The 15,000-nt window shown below is 39.1% G+C and overlaps 2 protein-coding genes across 2 annotated transcripts in view; one reads left to right on the top strand and one right to left on the bottom strand.

Moving 5' to 3' along the window:
- Positions 1-15,000, bottom strand: part of LOC138052956 (osteopetrosis-associated transmembrane protein 1-like) — a 38,523-nt gene that overhangs the window by 22,172 nt on the left and 1,351 nt on the right. The window contains exon 2 of the mRNA XM_068899562.1: positions 10,232-10,341. Within this exon, the coding sequence (XP_068755663.1) occupies positions 10,232-10,341 (110 nt within the window). The remainder of the gene's footprint in view (positions 1-10,231; positions 10,342-15,000) is intronic.
- LOC138051093 (uncharacterized) lies at positions 1,049-4,813 on the top strand. Its single transcript, XM_068897240.1, has 3 exons — positions 1,049-2,565; positions 2,876-3,139; positions 3,579-4,813. The coding sequence occupies exons 1-3, from the start codon at positions 2,173-2,175 to the stop codon at positions 4,797-4,799; spliced, it is 1,878 nt and encodes a 625-aa protein (XP_068753341.1). The 5' UTR covers positions 1,049-2,172; the 3' UTR covers positions 4,800-4,813.

The raw sequence follows: 15,000 nt of genomic DNA, 5'->3' as shown, positions 1-15,000 counted from the left end.
TTCAGGAATGTGTGGAAAATGATTTGATTGGTTATTACCCTTACATCATTACATCACTGAAATAGCGAGATTTGATTGGCTTTCATTTTCGCGGGCTTTGCAATCGGAGCCTTCTCTACAGAATCTGTCATTTTCGTTCGCGACAACAATGTGAGATTTTGACTATGAGTTCGTGCGTTCTCTGTAGCTTAGGCATCGTAAAAGATACGGATAAAAATCTTGTTGATGGTCGAAGGGGCAATTCTTTTAAAGTTCGAGAGGAATTGCTGTCTTTGGAGTGTAAAGTCGAAGTCAAGTCCACGTACATTTGTAGGAATTGTCTGTGCACGCTGAAGAAACGAAGGGCGCTCTTGAAGAATCTTCACGAAGTGAACAGCTCAATTCAGAAGATTGTCCAGTCGAAGAAGTGTTCCACTGTTCAATTACCAGTCCCAACGCCTTCCTCAAACCAGCTCAGCGACTCCCAAGAGCAAGCTACAAAGCGTGTTGCCTTAGAGGATGTTGGAGCGTCTGTGACATCTGTGGATATCGAAGAAGATAACAGCACATTACTAAATAGAACATCGGTAGATCAATGGCCAAGTACGCTCACGTCAACACCTTGTAAAGAGAAAAATCGTCCTGTCCCTTTTGCTGCGGTGGTTGGACCTGTTTCGCCGATTCCTGCTCGTGAACCAGATGAAAAGAAGACTCGTGTGCAAGTCACTGTCGAATGGCCCAGTCGAACAAAAGTGAATACTCTTCACGAAGGATTAGAGTCGCTCGGCAAGATGCTTTGTCGCGGAACATACAAGCAAATTGCTAGAGCCGTATGGAAGAATCCAATTTTAAGGAAATATATGCAGCAGTTGTATCTGGAGGAGGTCGATCGTGAGTGTACTGCTATGTGTTCATTAAAGAATCCAAGCTGTCTCAGATCGCCCAGCAAGAAAGACCTTCAGTCCTTTTCGTTCAAGAAATTCAACAGCGAACTTGAATCGAGAGCACCATTGTTTAGTGCGGTACTGTGGACTGCAAGTGTGAGAAAAAGCAAAAGAGACGATGTATTCTGGCTGCCATCTGTGTGTATGTCCGCGGCTGTCTTGCTCAAGAACAGATCTCCGTGTCTGAATGCAATGCAGCTGATAAACACCATCATTTTGTATCATTCGGGGATAACTGTGAGTAATTTTTTAATCAGTTTCTATTAGATGTTTCCCTGGTATTGTATTTATCCAAACCTATTGTGACGTACTGATGACAACGATAATATCATTTTTTTGTTAGTGGTACGAAGAATTTATTATGATCTGATAACCAAACTGCAAAGCTCTCTTCCTAGTACTCAATTGAATATTTTTCACTTAATCACTAATTGATCGTACGGGGAAAGTCACTTAAATTCCCTACCTTCTGACATAAATAATAATAATCCTCCGGATGTTAAATGTTGCGTCCTTAGTATTGGAACATGCTATTTGTGCGTGAGTCATTAGCTCCAAAATTTATTGTTGAAGTTATCATCCTGGATTTAAACCCGATTTATAATAATTACTACTGCCTTTTGTTTATCTCACACTCAGACTTTGTTCCCTTTTATTTCTAGCAAAATTACAACTCTTTCGTTTAAGTTTGTAGGCATATTTTATCAATAACTTCAAATTTAATTAAGACTGTCGACTTCAAATGTTGTTGTTGCCTGTCAATAACTTAAAGTAAACATAATTTTATGAATTTTTATGAAAGTAAGTATAATGTGAATGAGATGTTTCCTGTGTAGATAATTTTTGAATATATACCATTTTCCCTCAAAATATATACATGTACATCATAAGGATAAGATTTATCCATGTTTTTTGACATGTTCTACTCTGTTGTACAGACAACTATAATTCCAAAGTTCATGAGAAAATGAAGGTAGCAAATGTTAGTGTATTGAATAATAACATTACAACTGTCCTTTTATGGTAAAATGTCTGATCATAGACTAATTATTTATTTCAGGCTTCTCTTTGCCGACTGGGTTCCCTCAGAGTAACCACAGGACACTCGTATTATTACAGAAAGTTGGATGAATTTGGGAAAGAATATGCTGCGTCTGTTGAGAAGAAGGTAAAAGATGAGACAGCGCGACTTCAGAAACATCACCAAGCACCGACTGAGGCACCATCTGACACCAGTTTCCCTCCTCTAATGACTGAAGGCCACTCTCAACAGTCTACTGTAATTACTGCTGACAAAGGAAGAAAGTTGGTGTTCGATAACTTCGACTTCAGGCAGCAAGTTCACAGTATGACTGAACAGCATCAAAATATAGATGTCCACTGGGTTACACACTTGTCAGTGGAAAATCGTGTCTCAAGAAACCACTTGTCGAGTGCGAAGCCTGCTGCAGATGCCGTTATGCAGATGGAGAATGGTGTGTGTTTACCAACTCGCCATGAGCACCACCTGCAAAGGGAAAACTACATAACTCTTACTGAGAGAGCAATTGTGGAAATACCCTGTTTGGCATTTCTCAAGCCTGTGGTCTGTAAGCACATACCACACCAGTACAGTAAGGAAATGGCTGAGAAATCAGAAATGGTATTACATAGTTATTTAAAAATGACTTACAGGCTTACTAAAATTAATTCAGGCCCATTAAAAGCCAAAGTCACAGAACAATCAGAAAAAGTAGAGATGGGAAAAATGACTTTAATTTTCTTGCTTTGAAGTCTTGTTGTTTTCATGTTCCAGTTACAGTAAAAGTTATAGTTTGAAATTTTGTAGTAGTAAGATATAATTAAGTAATTAAGTATAAATATGCCCCCCCCCCCAGTTTTTTGCCCCTAACCCTTCCAAAAACCACTTAACCCATAAAATAACCAGGATTATATGTGTTTTCTCTTTGCAGTCTTTTCTTGGAATGTTGTATCACAACGAAAATGACTCAGATGGTATTCAGCAAGTACTGACAGCACTGCATCAATATGTATCCTACTATGGTGATGGAGATAACAGAGTTTATTCCTCTCAAGGTTTAGTGGCTGATCAGCTGTCAGTGGAACGTGGTGTGAATGCACTCTTTGAGCTTGCAAATGGCTTTACTCCAGAGGAACGTCTAGAAGGCTTGCACTTGGAAATTGCTGACTGGCATGCAGGAAATAAGTTTTTGAAGGTATGAAAATATCTAATGTTTCCTTCAAGCCAGATTTTATGAGTCATATACATTATGTGTAGCTTTGCCAATAGGTTCATACTCAGTAAAGTATATTCAGTGAGCAACACCAATGCCAGATATCTTGTGAGATAAATATTAGGAAATTAGTTGCACACTTAAACTTTAAAAGCACTATGGTCTGATTTCACACAGTTAAATGATAATTTTTTATTTGAGATAAAAAAAGGTCAGTCAATAAGGTTTGACATCTGTCACTGTGAAAGGAAATGCATCAGTTGATGGGTGATAGAAACTAAATATATTGTAAATATCTTTATTGAAGTAACAAAACTAATGATAATAACAATAATAATAAATATATTGCACATTCATTCACTGGCATAGTCTTCTAATCATGAAAAAAATTAGTTTAATGTTTGTATGTATCTGTTTTTAGGTTGCTTTCCATAATTTCTACAACACCAAATCAGCAGGAGACAAGTGCACTCTCTACAGCGACAGAAATTTAATAAACAGAAGAAATGTCAGCAGTGATGTTGATGTGGCAGTTAATCCCTGTAGAAAATTTTTCGACCTCGAAGTTAAAGCAAGGCTTATAGCTGCTGCATTAAATGAGCTTGGGATGAGTGATATTTCAGATAGCCCTAAGGGTGAATTTTCCCAACCAAACCTCCCTGAAGCGAGTAACATGGAGAAAAAGGACTATGTGCGTAAAATTGCCACACACATTGTAGATGGCTACGTCATTCGAAGGGAAAATGTTGAAAACATTTTCAATAACCTATTAGCAGCAGAAGCTGCTGAGGAAGAAGAGGTCAGGCAACAAACAGACAATGGCAGATATATTTGTTTTTTCCCCGGTTGTAGCAAAACCTTTGCATCAAGGGGAAAACGAATGCGTGATCATGAAGCCACCCATAACCAACAGGTGCCACCACAAGATTCACCAGGGTTACTTTTCCCAAGTGACTCAGCAACTTCAGAGAAAGTCCCTGAGAAGGATGACATGTTCAGTTATCAGTGTTCTTTCCTAGAGTATGGCATGCTAATTTTGAACTTTTTTGATGCCATCAAAGAGGGTGATGGTAAACGTACTTTCAGATGCTGGAAGTTTCAACTGCCTTACCTTAGAAATGACCCAGGAAGTACAAAGTATGCCCTTGAAGCCCTGGGGATGATTTTTCAAGTTTATGCACTGCTTTCACCAAAACATGCTCATGAACTTGTTTGGAACAGAACTGTGTTGCTTAAGTCAGGTTTAGGACATAACATTCCCCTTGATTTACTCCTTGAATTTTTCAATCGACTACTGAAAGAAGTCATTAGAAAGTTGGGTCCTAATGCAACAAATCACAGGGCTATAGATCGCTACTGTCATGCAATTGATTTCACCAAAGCATTACTTGACAACTTTGATCAAGAGTGTTGTGTCATCCGCCGTTCGGGACACCACTATGAACTCTCTGTGGTGTCTGACTTATGCAAGATTGTCACAGAGCTCATCACTCAGAGAGCCTTCTGTTGGACACCAGGGCGTACCTATGAACACTTTCATGGTATTAATTCCACCCTCCTGTCAGACTTTGATCTTCAAGACATGTTCAGGTGGATAACCAAACATAAGAAAAACATTGTCAGAGAGAGAAGAGCACGTTAGAATGACATTTTAGGACAGAAAGGTCAATCCAGTATTTAAATTCATATGTAACCTTCAAGAGTGAAATTACAGATCAAAATTGGACACATTTGGTCAAAAAAGTACTGAAACCTGTCAGACAGTAATAGTTTTGAAAAATTTCACACCAGCAGTTATAGTAAATTACACATAAATGAAATCCCTCATCGAAACTTCAGTTCAATTTCCAAGTTCCATGTGACTGTTTTCTGTTTATTTTTCTTAACTTTTCGTGCCCCCGTCACTTACAATGTAAATGAGAGATGATAATTTATTACATTTATAAATGTAATTGTACAGGAAAAGCTTCTAAAACCAGTCAGGTGAAGGTGAAAATTTCATTGACAGATGTAAGCAAAAAAACAATTCTTTTTTTTCTTTGGATTTCAAAACTATGTTAACTAAACACTAACCGACCCAAGTTTTAATTTCTGATTTTAAAAAGACACCTGTTTATTTTAACTGGAATTTTCTTATTTATTGGTCTGCCATTACTAACTTTAAAATCTTGAGAGAGCTGGATTGAGGAGAAAATGACGTCAAAGAGTCACTAGTTTAAGAATGCAATGCATGTGTACGCGGCCGAATTAATATGCAGCACGGGAGTTTCGGGCTTTCAGACTTTTAAACCCGTGTTTTGCATATGTAATAAATTGAGTTTACACGCTGAAATTTTAAGCTAGTGAGTAAATGACGTCATTTTCTCTAGATCCAACCTTTTGAGGTCCAATCGGCCAGTTTTGAACATGAGTAATGGCGGACCGTGAAATCCAAAACTTACACTCAAAATAAACAGCCTTTGGATAAAACTCAAAGCTCAAAATTTTGCCAGTTAGGTGTTAAGCAAACACGCTTTCAAAATCTGGAGAATAAAAGGAAATGATTTTTTGATCATAGTACCACTTTAACCATTCCAAAGATAGCCTTACTTAATGAGCCAATTTGCCATTCATCCTCAGAGACTCAGAGGCAACCCTACATGTAGCATGGGATACTATCATTACAAAGTCAACATGAAGAATTGGATTGTACTTGATGTGTACTTACTCAGGGCAGTCACTAACATTTGAAGCAGACATGACCCCCTTCCTTTTAAAAAGTTTTTTTTTTGGAAAAAATTTGCAATTAGGTGCCCCTTGGTCACTAATGATGTTTACAATTATTATTGTTTAAAAAGATTGCCAATCACACTGCTCATGTTTACTTCCTCATTACCTGACTGATCAATGTCTTCCATATGAACATCTACATTAAGCAAGTCACTTTCACTTAACAGCTGACACAGTTCAGAATCATCTCTGATGTTTGCCCATTCTTGAGCAAATTCCTCCATGTCCTCGTCTTCACTCTCTGGTGCCTCCAATTCGCTGCTGTGGACATCACCAAAGACCTGGTGAATCACACTTAAAATTGCTCGGCTGTGTTCTCTTCTCCAAACTTCAACAAAAGTTTCTACATGCTGTAGTGTCTTAATTTTGTCACAATTATCCAGAACTTGCTTGATTTGCAGTGGGGTGAATTCATGCATCATGTTTACAGAAGCCACAGCCCCTGAAGAATTTTGAAGAAGCAGGTTTTTCATGTAGTTGAACAGTTCAGTCTTGAGGTGTACCTTGGCATCTTCTTCAACTGAACGAACAGATTCAAAAGAAAGGTTTTCATCTTCGGTAGCATCCAGCACTAGTATGGCAGGTTCCTTGCAAATTTCTTGTTGACATCCACATGCTTTAGCACATATGTCACAGCACTTGTGACCTGACACAGAGGAAGTAAATTTCCCTGGAAAATGACTGTATAGGTAAGTACGCCTACAGTCAGTATTATTGGCAACAAAATCCTTGATGTCATGCATGCAATGTGCACCAAGTAGCCCATTGTGCAGTAAAAGGCATGAACTTGGCTGTCCATCTCTACCACCCCTTCCACATTCTTGGACATAACATTCAAGGTTTTTAGCAGGGCCAAAATGTATGACACGGTGAACTTCTTTGCAGTCAACCCCCATTCCAAATGCAACAGTACAGGCTAGTATTCGAATGTGGCCATTGGGTTGAGAAATATTACAAAGAATGTGCTTTTTCACAGCCTCGGGTGTTCCAGCATGGAACATTTCCACCATTCTCTTCTTACTGTCAACGTGTTTGTTAACATATAAATCATCTCCGAGGCTTTCTTTAAATGCTGAGTACACCAAAGCGCACTGCTTGCGTGTTTGGCAGAAAATCATTGTTCTTTCACAGGACACGTTTTTGCTTCTAAGCTCATCTATTAAAGTACTAAATATTGAAGCAACAGGCAAGTTTTTATCCAAATAACGCACACTGAATTGCACATTGGGCCTTTCTGGACTGTGTTCCATGATGAAGGATGAGGACTGGTTTAAATCCAAGGCCCTGAAAATGTCTCTTTTAGTTGACAGTGAAGCGGTGGCCGTCAGAATGATAGAGGGAACATTACTTGCAGTTAGTGACTTAAGTTCCCCCAAGTTTCCATACCAAATTCGGAAAGGGGCAGCTGTGCACTTTGAGGAAGATCCAGGAAGACCCCACTGGCTTATACAATGGGCTTCATCGACAGTTATCGCCACCAGAAACTTCCGATAGTGTTCAGTTGAAAGAAGCTTGCGCCATCGTTCCACGCTCAACATTTTCTCCGGTGATGCAAACAAGTAAGCGAACGCTCCTTTTTCTACTTCCTTCAGTCGTTCTTCGGATAGCTCATCGTGAAGAGCAATTGCTAATAATCCTAAAGACCGCAAATATGCCACCTGGTCTTCCATTAGCGTTCTTAGAGGTGAAATAATAATTATTTTGCTGCTTCCATGTGGTCGCGAGAACAGCTCATCGGCGACGATCGGGGCTGCATAGAAGATCAAGGACTTTCCGTACCCGGTTGGAAGACTTGCATAAACGTCTTTTCCTTTAAAAAGTGCTTCTAAGCATTTTTCTTGCTCGCTGTAAAGCGAAGGAATTTTAAAAATGTCGCAAACTCTCTGTAAAGCACGACGGAACTCTCTCGCATCGACCGCCATATTGCAAATCTACCTCTACAGACATGTGAGCCTTGGAAGTTTTGGTCAGCGTGAATCACTTTTAATAATTTATGCAAAATTATTCTTGAACACGATTATCAACGGTAAATCACAGACCGTCCTCTCCGATTTTTTTTTTGAGGGGAGGGGCGGTCTGTACACAGGCTAAGATTCTGACTGATTAAACTGCTTTTTGTCCACATGTAAAATACAGTTCAATTAAATCAAGCGCTATTTTCGTTGACAGCATTGATTTATTGAATTGAACTTTAACATCTTTAAACAAATGAAAGCACATTGAGGGTTCCCTCAATAATTTTGCCCTTTATGTGATAAACATGTAATCACAATGTGCCCTTGGGCAATTAAGGATTAATTTCACTTGTATTTTCACTTTGTGACTCGGGCAACTTTGTGAAAACTTGAAAATATGCGTGAATTCAATCCTTAATTGCCCTCGGGCCAATGCAATTACAATATCAATCAATATCATTGTTCTGGGTTGGGTTGGCATAAACTCAAAATCAAAGATTGGATTTCCAAAAATCGTCACAAGAAATCAGGGGTGCCGCTTATCTTTGGGAACATTTCATGTCGATCTAATGACTGGTTACTTAGCCTTCGAGCAGGCTCCCTCTCTGTGGTGGGAGAGAAAGAGTCAGAGCCTACACGCATCCCTCTGAATTTTGAATGCCGCCTCCTGATGTCACGCTGAGATAGCTGCCAAAAATTAGCCAGTCAGTGACGAAACATTGAAGAAACAGTACCCTTGTGAGATAACTTTAAGAATTCCTAGGAATTCCTAAGAATTTCCTGAGAATTCCTAGGAAAAAATTCCTAGGAATTCCTAGGAATCCAAGGTGTGAATTTTCACGGTAATTCGGACTGGGAATTCCTAGGAATTGCTCGAGGCAGAAACTCCAAAAAAACTGTAAAGGAAGGAAGCCTTCACCAGAAAAATCCTAACAACTACTGCTGATGCTGTAAAGCGTAGCTGAATATTCTGTACAGTAAATCATCAAAGTCCCTTCCACGGAAATGTGTTTCGTTCGTCAGGGAAAAATTTAGCACACAAACTTGAAACAACGGGAATCATAATAGAGAAATCCGTTTTCCCTGACCACATCTACACTGTGTGAGACTCATCGACCACAACTGCTGCCAAATTTTAGTAAAGCAAAGCGGAGTTATCTTAAGTTTTTTTCTATTTATTTCAATGAAATACAGACATTACAACTACTACATCACACTTTAATACTAGACAGATATTCTAGGGTTTTGCTAAAAGCAGGCCCGCGGCCCAGCGGCCCGAAGGCCCAGCGGCCTGCGGCCCACGGCCCGCGACGGCCCGGCAGCCCGGAGGCCCACACAGTTTTGTTGTCCAGCGGTAAATCCACGCGCATGCACAGCTTTGCATCGGCTTTGGGCGCACAAATGAAAGACGGTGAGTTTGAATTCGTTTACCATTTTACTAATCATTTCAATCCTTTCTTTCGTTGCATGTTGCTAAGTGAAAAACGTTGTCATTCTCTGTTGTTTTCGTCTGTTTACAACAACAAACAGAAACAAGGATTCAAATGATTAAAATGGTAAACGAATAGGCCATTTCCGAGTTCATATCCGCCTCCTCTTCAAAGCGAGGCAAAGAGCAAAGTTTTTGTGATGGTAATTAGTTCTACTTTACATATGAATGAAAACTAATTCTCATAAGAAAAACTTCGCTCTTAGACTCGCCTTGAAGAGGAGGCAGACATGTACTCGGAAATGGCCTATTCAACCTCACCATCGTCCATTTTGCACGCCCAAACCCGATGCAGATCTGTGCATGCTCGTGGATTTACGCTGGACAAAAAAACTGTGGAAAATCAGGACTGGGCTACCGGGCCGCCGGGCCGTCCCGGGCCGTGGGCCGTGGGCCGCTGGGCCTTCGGGCCACTGGGCCTTCGGGCCGCCGGGCCGACGGGCCGCTGGGCCGTGGGCCGCGGGCCTGCTTTTAGCAAAGCCCAGATATTCTAGTATCTACACCATTTTATTTCAAAGGCTTGTCGAGTATTTGTGATTATAGATATGCATTTTACTAATTCAATAATTTGAAAATTGAAATATTTCGTCTTTGTGGATGAAGAAGACTTCTAAAGACTTGTCTTTGGATTTCTTTTGATTTCTTTCAAAGAACTTTTTTTCCAAAATTCAGGGTGCAGCTTTATCTGCAGGTGTTTACGGTAGTTAATACAGTTAAATATAATTTGTTAATTGCTTACCATTTTATGATATATAAATAAAAAAATAAAATTACCCTCACCATACTAGTATTAAATCATTTGACATTGACATTGATTACAGTTACTTAAAGCAGTTACCAGTATTGTAGGAAGCAACTTACCTTTGAATTGTTGGAAAAACACTGCTCAACATCCTTCAACTTGAGAAAAAACTCCTTGATCACTAAATCAATATTGTTTGGTAAGCCATCTGGACCCACTTTAAAGCAGTCTTTAAAAAACACAGAATGCTGCAGGTCTTAAAAGAAATACTGTACACAATTTTATATGACACCTAAGACCCCAAGAAGCTCATAACTGTTTGTTCAGACACAGCTTTAACTTTCAGAAAAAAACTGGTTCTCAATGTTCAAAGGGGGAGGGGAGGGGAGGGGAGGGGGAGTACCAATACTCACCTCCCACCAATGTGGCCTGGCCTCATATGTGGGTTGAGTTTGTTGGTTCTCTACTCTCCTCCGAGAGGTTTTTTCCTGGGTACTCCAGTTTTCCCCTCTCCTTAAGGGTGATTTTCAGTCCGTACTGCCCACTCTCAAACGTTTGTTTATGTTTTTTGTTTTGATTTATGTAAGACATCACAAAATGTAATGTTTTACAACCACTTACATGACGAAAATACTAAGTTTCATGTCAACCACCATTGTGAATGCAATTAGCTTTATGCTTCATTCTTTCTCATATCAACAGAGAGCTGTAAAAATTAGAGAAACAGTTAGGAAAAGAATTTAAAATGCCTCAACTATGAGATACATGTAAGTGGTTCATAACGAATAACATCAATTCGAATTCCAACAAGACTCACAAACATTAGGATGCTGAGACTGTGCAGTATGGACTGGAAATCACCTTAGTTTAAAACAAATGTTTGATTTGATCAAAAATTGATTTTGATTTCCACATACAGTGTCCTCAACTAGTGCCCCAGAGCCAGAAGACTTGACACCAAAATAAAGTGCGTGAACAAGTTCATCATCTCCAGATAAATTATATTATCCAAAGTATAAAGATGCCTCACATTAAAAGTTTTTGCACGAATCTTTACTTAGTGCTTAGGGAGTGCATCTCAACGTTAATATGTCAGTGTGGAAATTGTTTTTCTGTTGGTTCAGTAGTGATGTTGGGCAACACTCATTGAACTAAAACCATTGGTTTAACATCATTGGTGCTCTAACATGTTGGACAACAAAATGTTAGCCAATAACAGAGATGTTAAACTCTGTAGATCTAAAATCTGGAGATTTTTTCCATCAGGTCTCCGAAACAACACTCCCCCTCCTCTAGAAAAATCTACCTCCCTTGTGAATCTTGAATGTCAAATTTGTGGAAAAACAGAGCACTTATGCCAAAAATGTTTATTAGTTGAACGGAGATCCAATCAAACAATCGGTTATATTTCAACAATAACACACAGAGGTAAAGAAAGCCATTTTGATCAGTTCTGTCAATGAGTGTTTGAAAACTCAAGCATGAAGAAATGCATTAAAAAAACGATGAAACAAGTTTGAAAATTTGGAATTTTTTAAAACTTGGGGATGGAATTTGAGCCTATAATGGAGCAAAGTCTTCAAAAGATTCAGAATCGTTTTTATCCGGGAGATTTGATGACCTGTATGAGACTGGGCTTCATTCAGTACCTGGGAGATAATCCGGGAGAGTTGGCATAAAGCAGCGGCTACACGAGCGATTTTTTGCTCGTGCTGGTGATGCGATTTTTTCAAACTTTGTCGCGTCGCCAGCGCGATATGAAAATCACACGTGTAGCCACCCTTGAACTGGCTACGCGACGGGTGAAAAAATCGCAAGTAAAAGTCGCCAGAGTTGAAACTTTCGCGACAAAATCGCAGAGATACATAGTAGCCACCCTGCAACTTTTTGTCCGCGCTTGCGATGCGACTAAAGACTATTTAGCCAATGAAATTAAAGTAGGAATCTCTGTTAATAGTGCCCAGGTCTCTTGAAGTATGCGATTCGTGCGGCCTTCTATTTGTCGCCAAAATTTGTCACAAGTGTAGCCACCCTGGCGTGCAGCCAACGTGACAAAATCTGAAAAAATCGCATCACCGGCGCGAGACAAAAATCGCTCGTGTAGCCGCAGCTTAAGTGCAATAATACTGAACCCATGCTAGCTCTGCACACCAAGATCACACATGGACCATATATATATGGCATTATATCACCGCCAAAATTCGACATCAGCATTTGACATCCAAGTTTCAAATTTGAGTCTTGATTTTCATATACGACATTGAAGTTTTATATCCAACATTGAAGTTTTTAATTTGACATCGAAGTTTTGAATTTGACATCCAAGTACTGAATTTGACATTGAAGTTTTAAATTTGACATTGAAGTGGAAAATTCTATATTTCACATTCGACTTTCAAGTTTCAAATTCAACTTGCAAGTTTTGAATTGAACTTCACACATGAATGACTTGACCTTCAATTTCATATCCTTGGTAACAGTAACCACTGAATGTAGTTGACTGAGGGTTCGCAAGGCTCCGAAATGTGGGAATGGCGGCTGAAATATTGAGAAGACTGACAGAGGTGGTACAGGAGACATTAACAGTACTTTCCCTTTTATCCCTTCGAAATTGATTTAGTAGTTCTAGCCAAGACTAGATTATGCGGCTAGAACATTAGTGAACATAGATAGAGGACTTCAGGGACTCGACGAAATTGTTCGACTCTGAGCCTCCTTCTCTCTTTCCATCTACTCACTCAGCTCCTCGGGTATTTTCTGGGAATCGGGCGACCATCATTTAACATAAGAGGGGACCATTACTTTTGCTTATGAAACATGCAGGGTTTTCAAGTTCCCGTCATAGCTCTTAAGAGTATCTGTTGTAGTACAATTTGTTCCTTTGGTACAATTTTTTCTGAACTGGTACAGAATATATTGAACTGGTACAAAATATATTGAACTGGTACAATTTTAATTGTACTGGTTTATTTTTATCAACTGTCTAAAAAAGGGATTTTCCTTTTTTTGGGGTGTAGTTAAAAAACAGGGGCGTGGTTTTTAGGGGGTCTAAAAAAGAACACGTTATTTCTTTCTTTTTTTCTACTTTCCTCCCCTCCCTCATCTTCTCCATCACCTCTATCAAGACTTTCTTTTTTACTCACGCGAACTTGAACTTGAACTCCCTACCTCTGGATCTGTTGTCCACTCTCTTATCCACTTGACCACACAAGCAGATCATGCAAACTTACCATGATAATTTATAATTAAATATTTTAATATTCATCCCAGGCCACTCTCTGTCCAAATATTTTATTATTCATCCCAGGCCACTCTCGGTTCAAACTTCAATTTATTCACATTTAGACTTCGGCAGTTTCGTTAGAAGAAAACAACTCGACAATGCAGTGTGTATCGCACAAAATATTTTATCAAAGATTAGATGACTTTAAGCAAAAGCAGAAGCGAAATACATGTAAATCACAACTAACCATGTTTATCGAAGATCAATTTTACAATGAAGCAATGGAATACTTGAAAATTCAAAGTGAAAAATCGAGTAGTGATTCGAGAGAAACGGAAGGCAAACTATCTCAGTCACAACTAAAGACATTGCAAAGAAAGAAATGGACATACCACCAAGGAAAACTGGGCTAAACTTCAGAATACCCCGCCACTTATTTGCATTTCATTGAATAAGAATAGGCTCTATTGTATTAAGTCTCGTTCTTCAAAAGATGTCGCATAGGGGAAACAATAGTGGTTAGCTGTGGCGTGGTATCCTGAAGTTGCTCCGAAAACTGCAAAAACCTGACAGAAAAACTGTTATCTCAAAGAGTAAACTCTACGACACTCTTAGTCTTAGCACACCAAAGAACAGCACATAGCAACTTTGTCGAGTTCCGGAAGTCCTCTATCTATGTTCACTAATCTTCTAGCCGCATAATCTAGTCTTGGCTAGAACTACTAAATCAATTTCGAAGGGATAAAAGGGAAAGTACTGTTAATGTGTCCTGTACCACCTCTGCCAGTCTTCTCAATATTTCAGCCGCCATTCCCATATTTCCAAGCCTTGCGAACCCTCAGTCAACAACAACAGTGGTTACTGTTACCAAGGATACGAAATTGAAGGTCAAGTCATTCATGAGTGAAGTTCAATTCAAAACTTGCAAGTTGAATTTGAAACTTGAAAGTCAAAGGTGAAATACAGAATTTTCCACTTCAAAGTCAAATTAAAAACTTCAATGTTGGATATAAAACTTCGATGTCGAATATGAAAATCAAGACTCAAATTTAAAACTTGGATGTGAAATTCCGATGTCGAATTTTGGCGGAGAAATAACGCCATATATATAGGCTGCTAATGGCACATTATATATGCTTCTGCACTGATCTTGTAGTACACTGCACTTTGCAATTCAATCCCCCAGACTGCAAGAATGGGTAATTGACCATTTTACAGTTGCGTGCTTAACTACCTGGCCTACAAAAGAAAGTGAAGCTAGAGCCAGACCCTGTTTTAATAGAAACTTCACTGCTTTTCTTATGCAGAGATGTATCCAGAGTGTGTCATTGGGTCCTACAACGGACCGGTTTTTCTTTTGGATGCATAGAATATAGAACAAAGGGTCCAACTGGATCCAGAAAAAAAATTGAATGTTTATGCAAATTACAAACGCCAGAAAAAACATGGGAAAGTAAATTCTCACTACGGAGAAGTGATCAAGTTCCTTAAATTTCAAGGTAAGTTGTTACTTTCAGATTTTTGTAGTCAAATGATTTCATTTTGTCAGTTCTTGTGTTTGAATTCCCAACTATTTTTAGGTGAGGCAATCGGTGACACTTTCGATCTGCCAATGATTATTAAACATTTTTGTCCAAGTTCACTTTGTTGAATGTTTTCCAAGCA

This window comes from Montipora capricornis, chromosome 6 (assembly GCF_036669925.1).
Source record: "Montipora capricornis isolate CH-2021 chromosome 6, ASM3666992v2, whole genome shotgun sequence".
NCBI lineage: Eukaryota > Metazoa > Cnidaria > Anthozoa > Scleractinia > Acroporidae > Montipora > Montipora capricornis.
The sequence above is the reverse complement of the archived record's forward strand: the minus strand, read 5'-3'. Positions and strand labels throughout refer to the sequence as shown.

Coding starts and splice junctions, on each gene's coding strand:
- LOC138051093 (XM_068897240.1), top strand. CDS start 2,173: ATGACTGAAGGCCACTCTCAACAGTCTACTGTAATTACTGCTGACAAA. Junction 2,566..2,875: donor TGGCTGAGAAATCAGAAATG/GTATTACATAGT, acceptor TTCTCTTTGCAG/TCTTTTCTTGGAATGTTGTA. Junction 3,140..3,578: donor CAGGAAATAAGTTTTTGAAG/GTATGAAAATAT, acceptor ATCTGTTTTTAG/GTTGCTTTCCATAATTTCTA.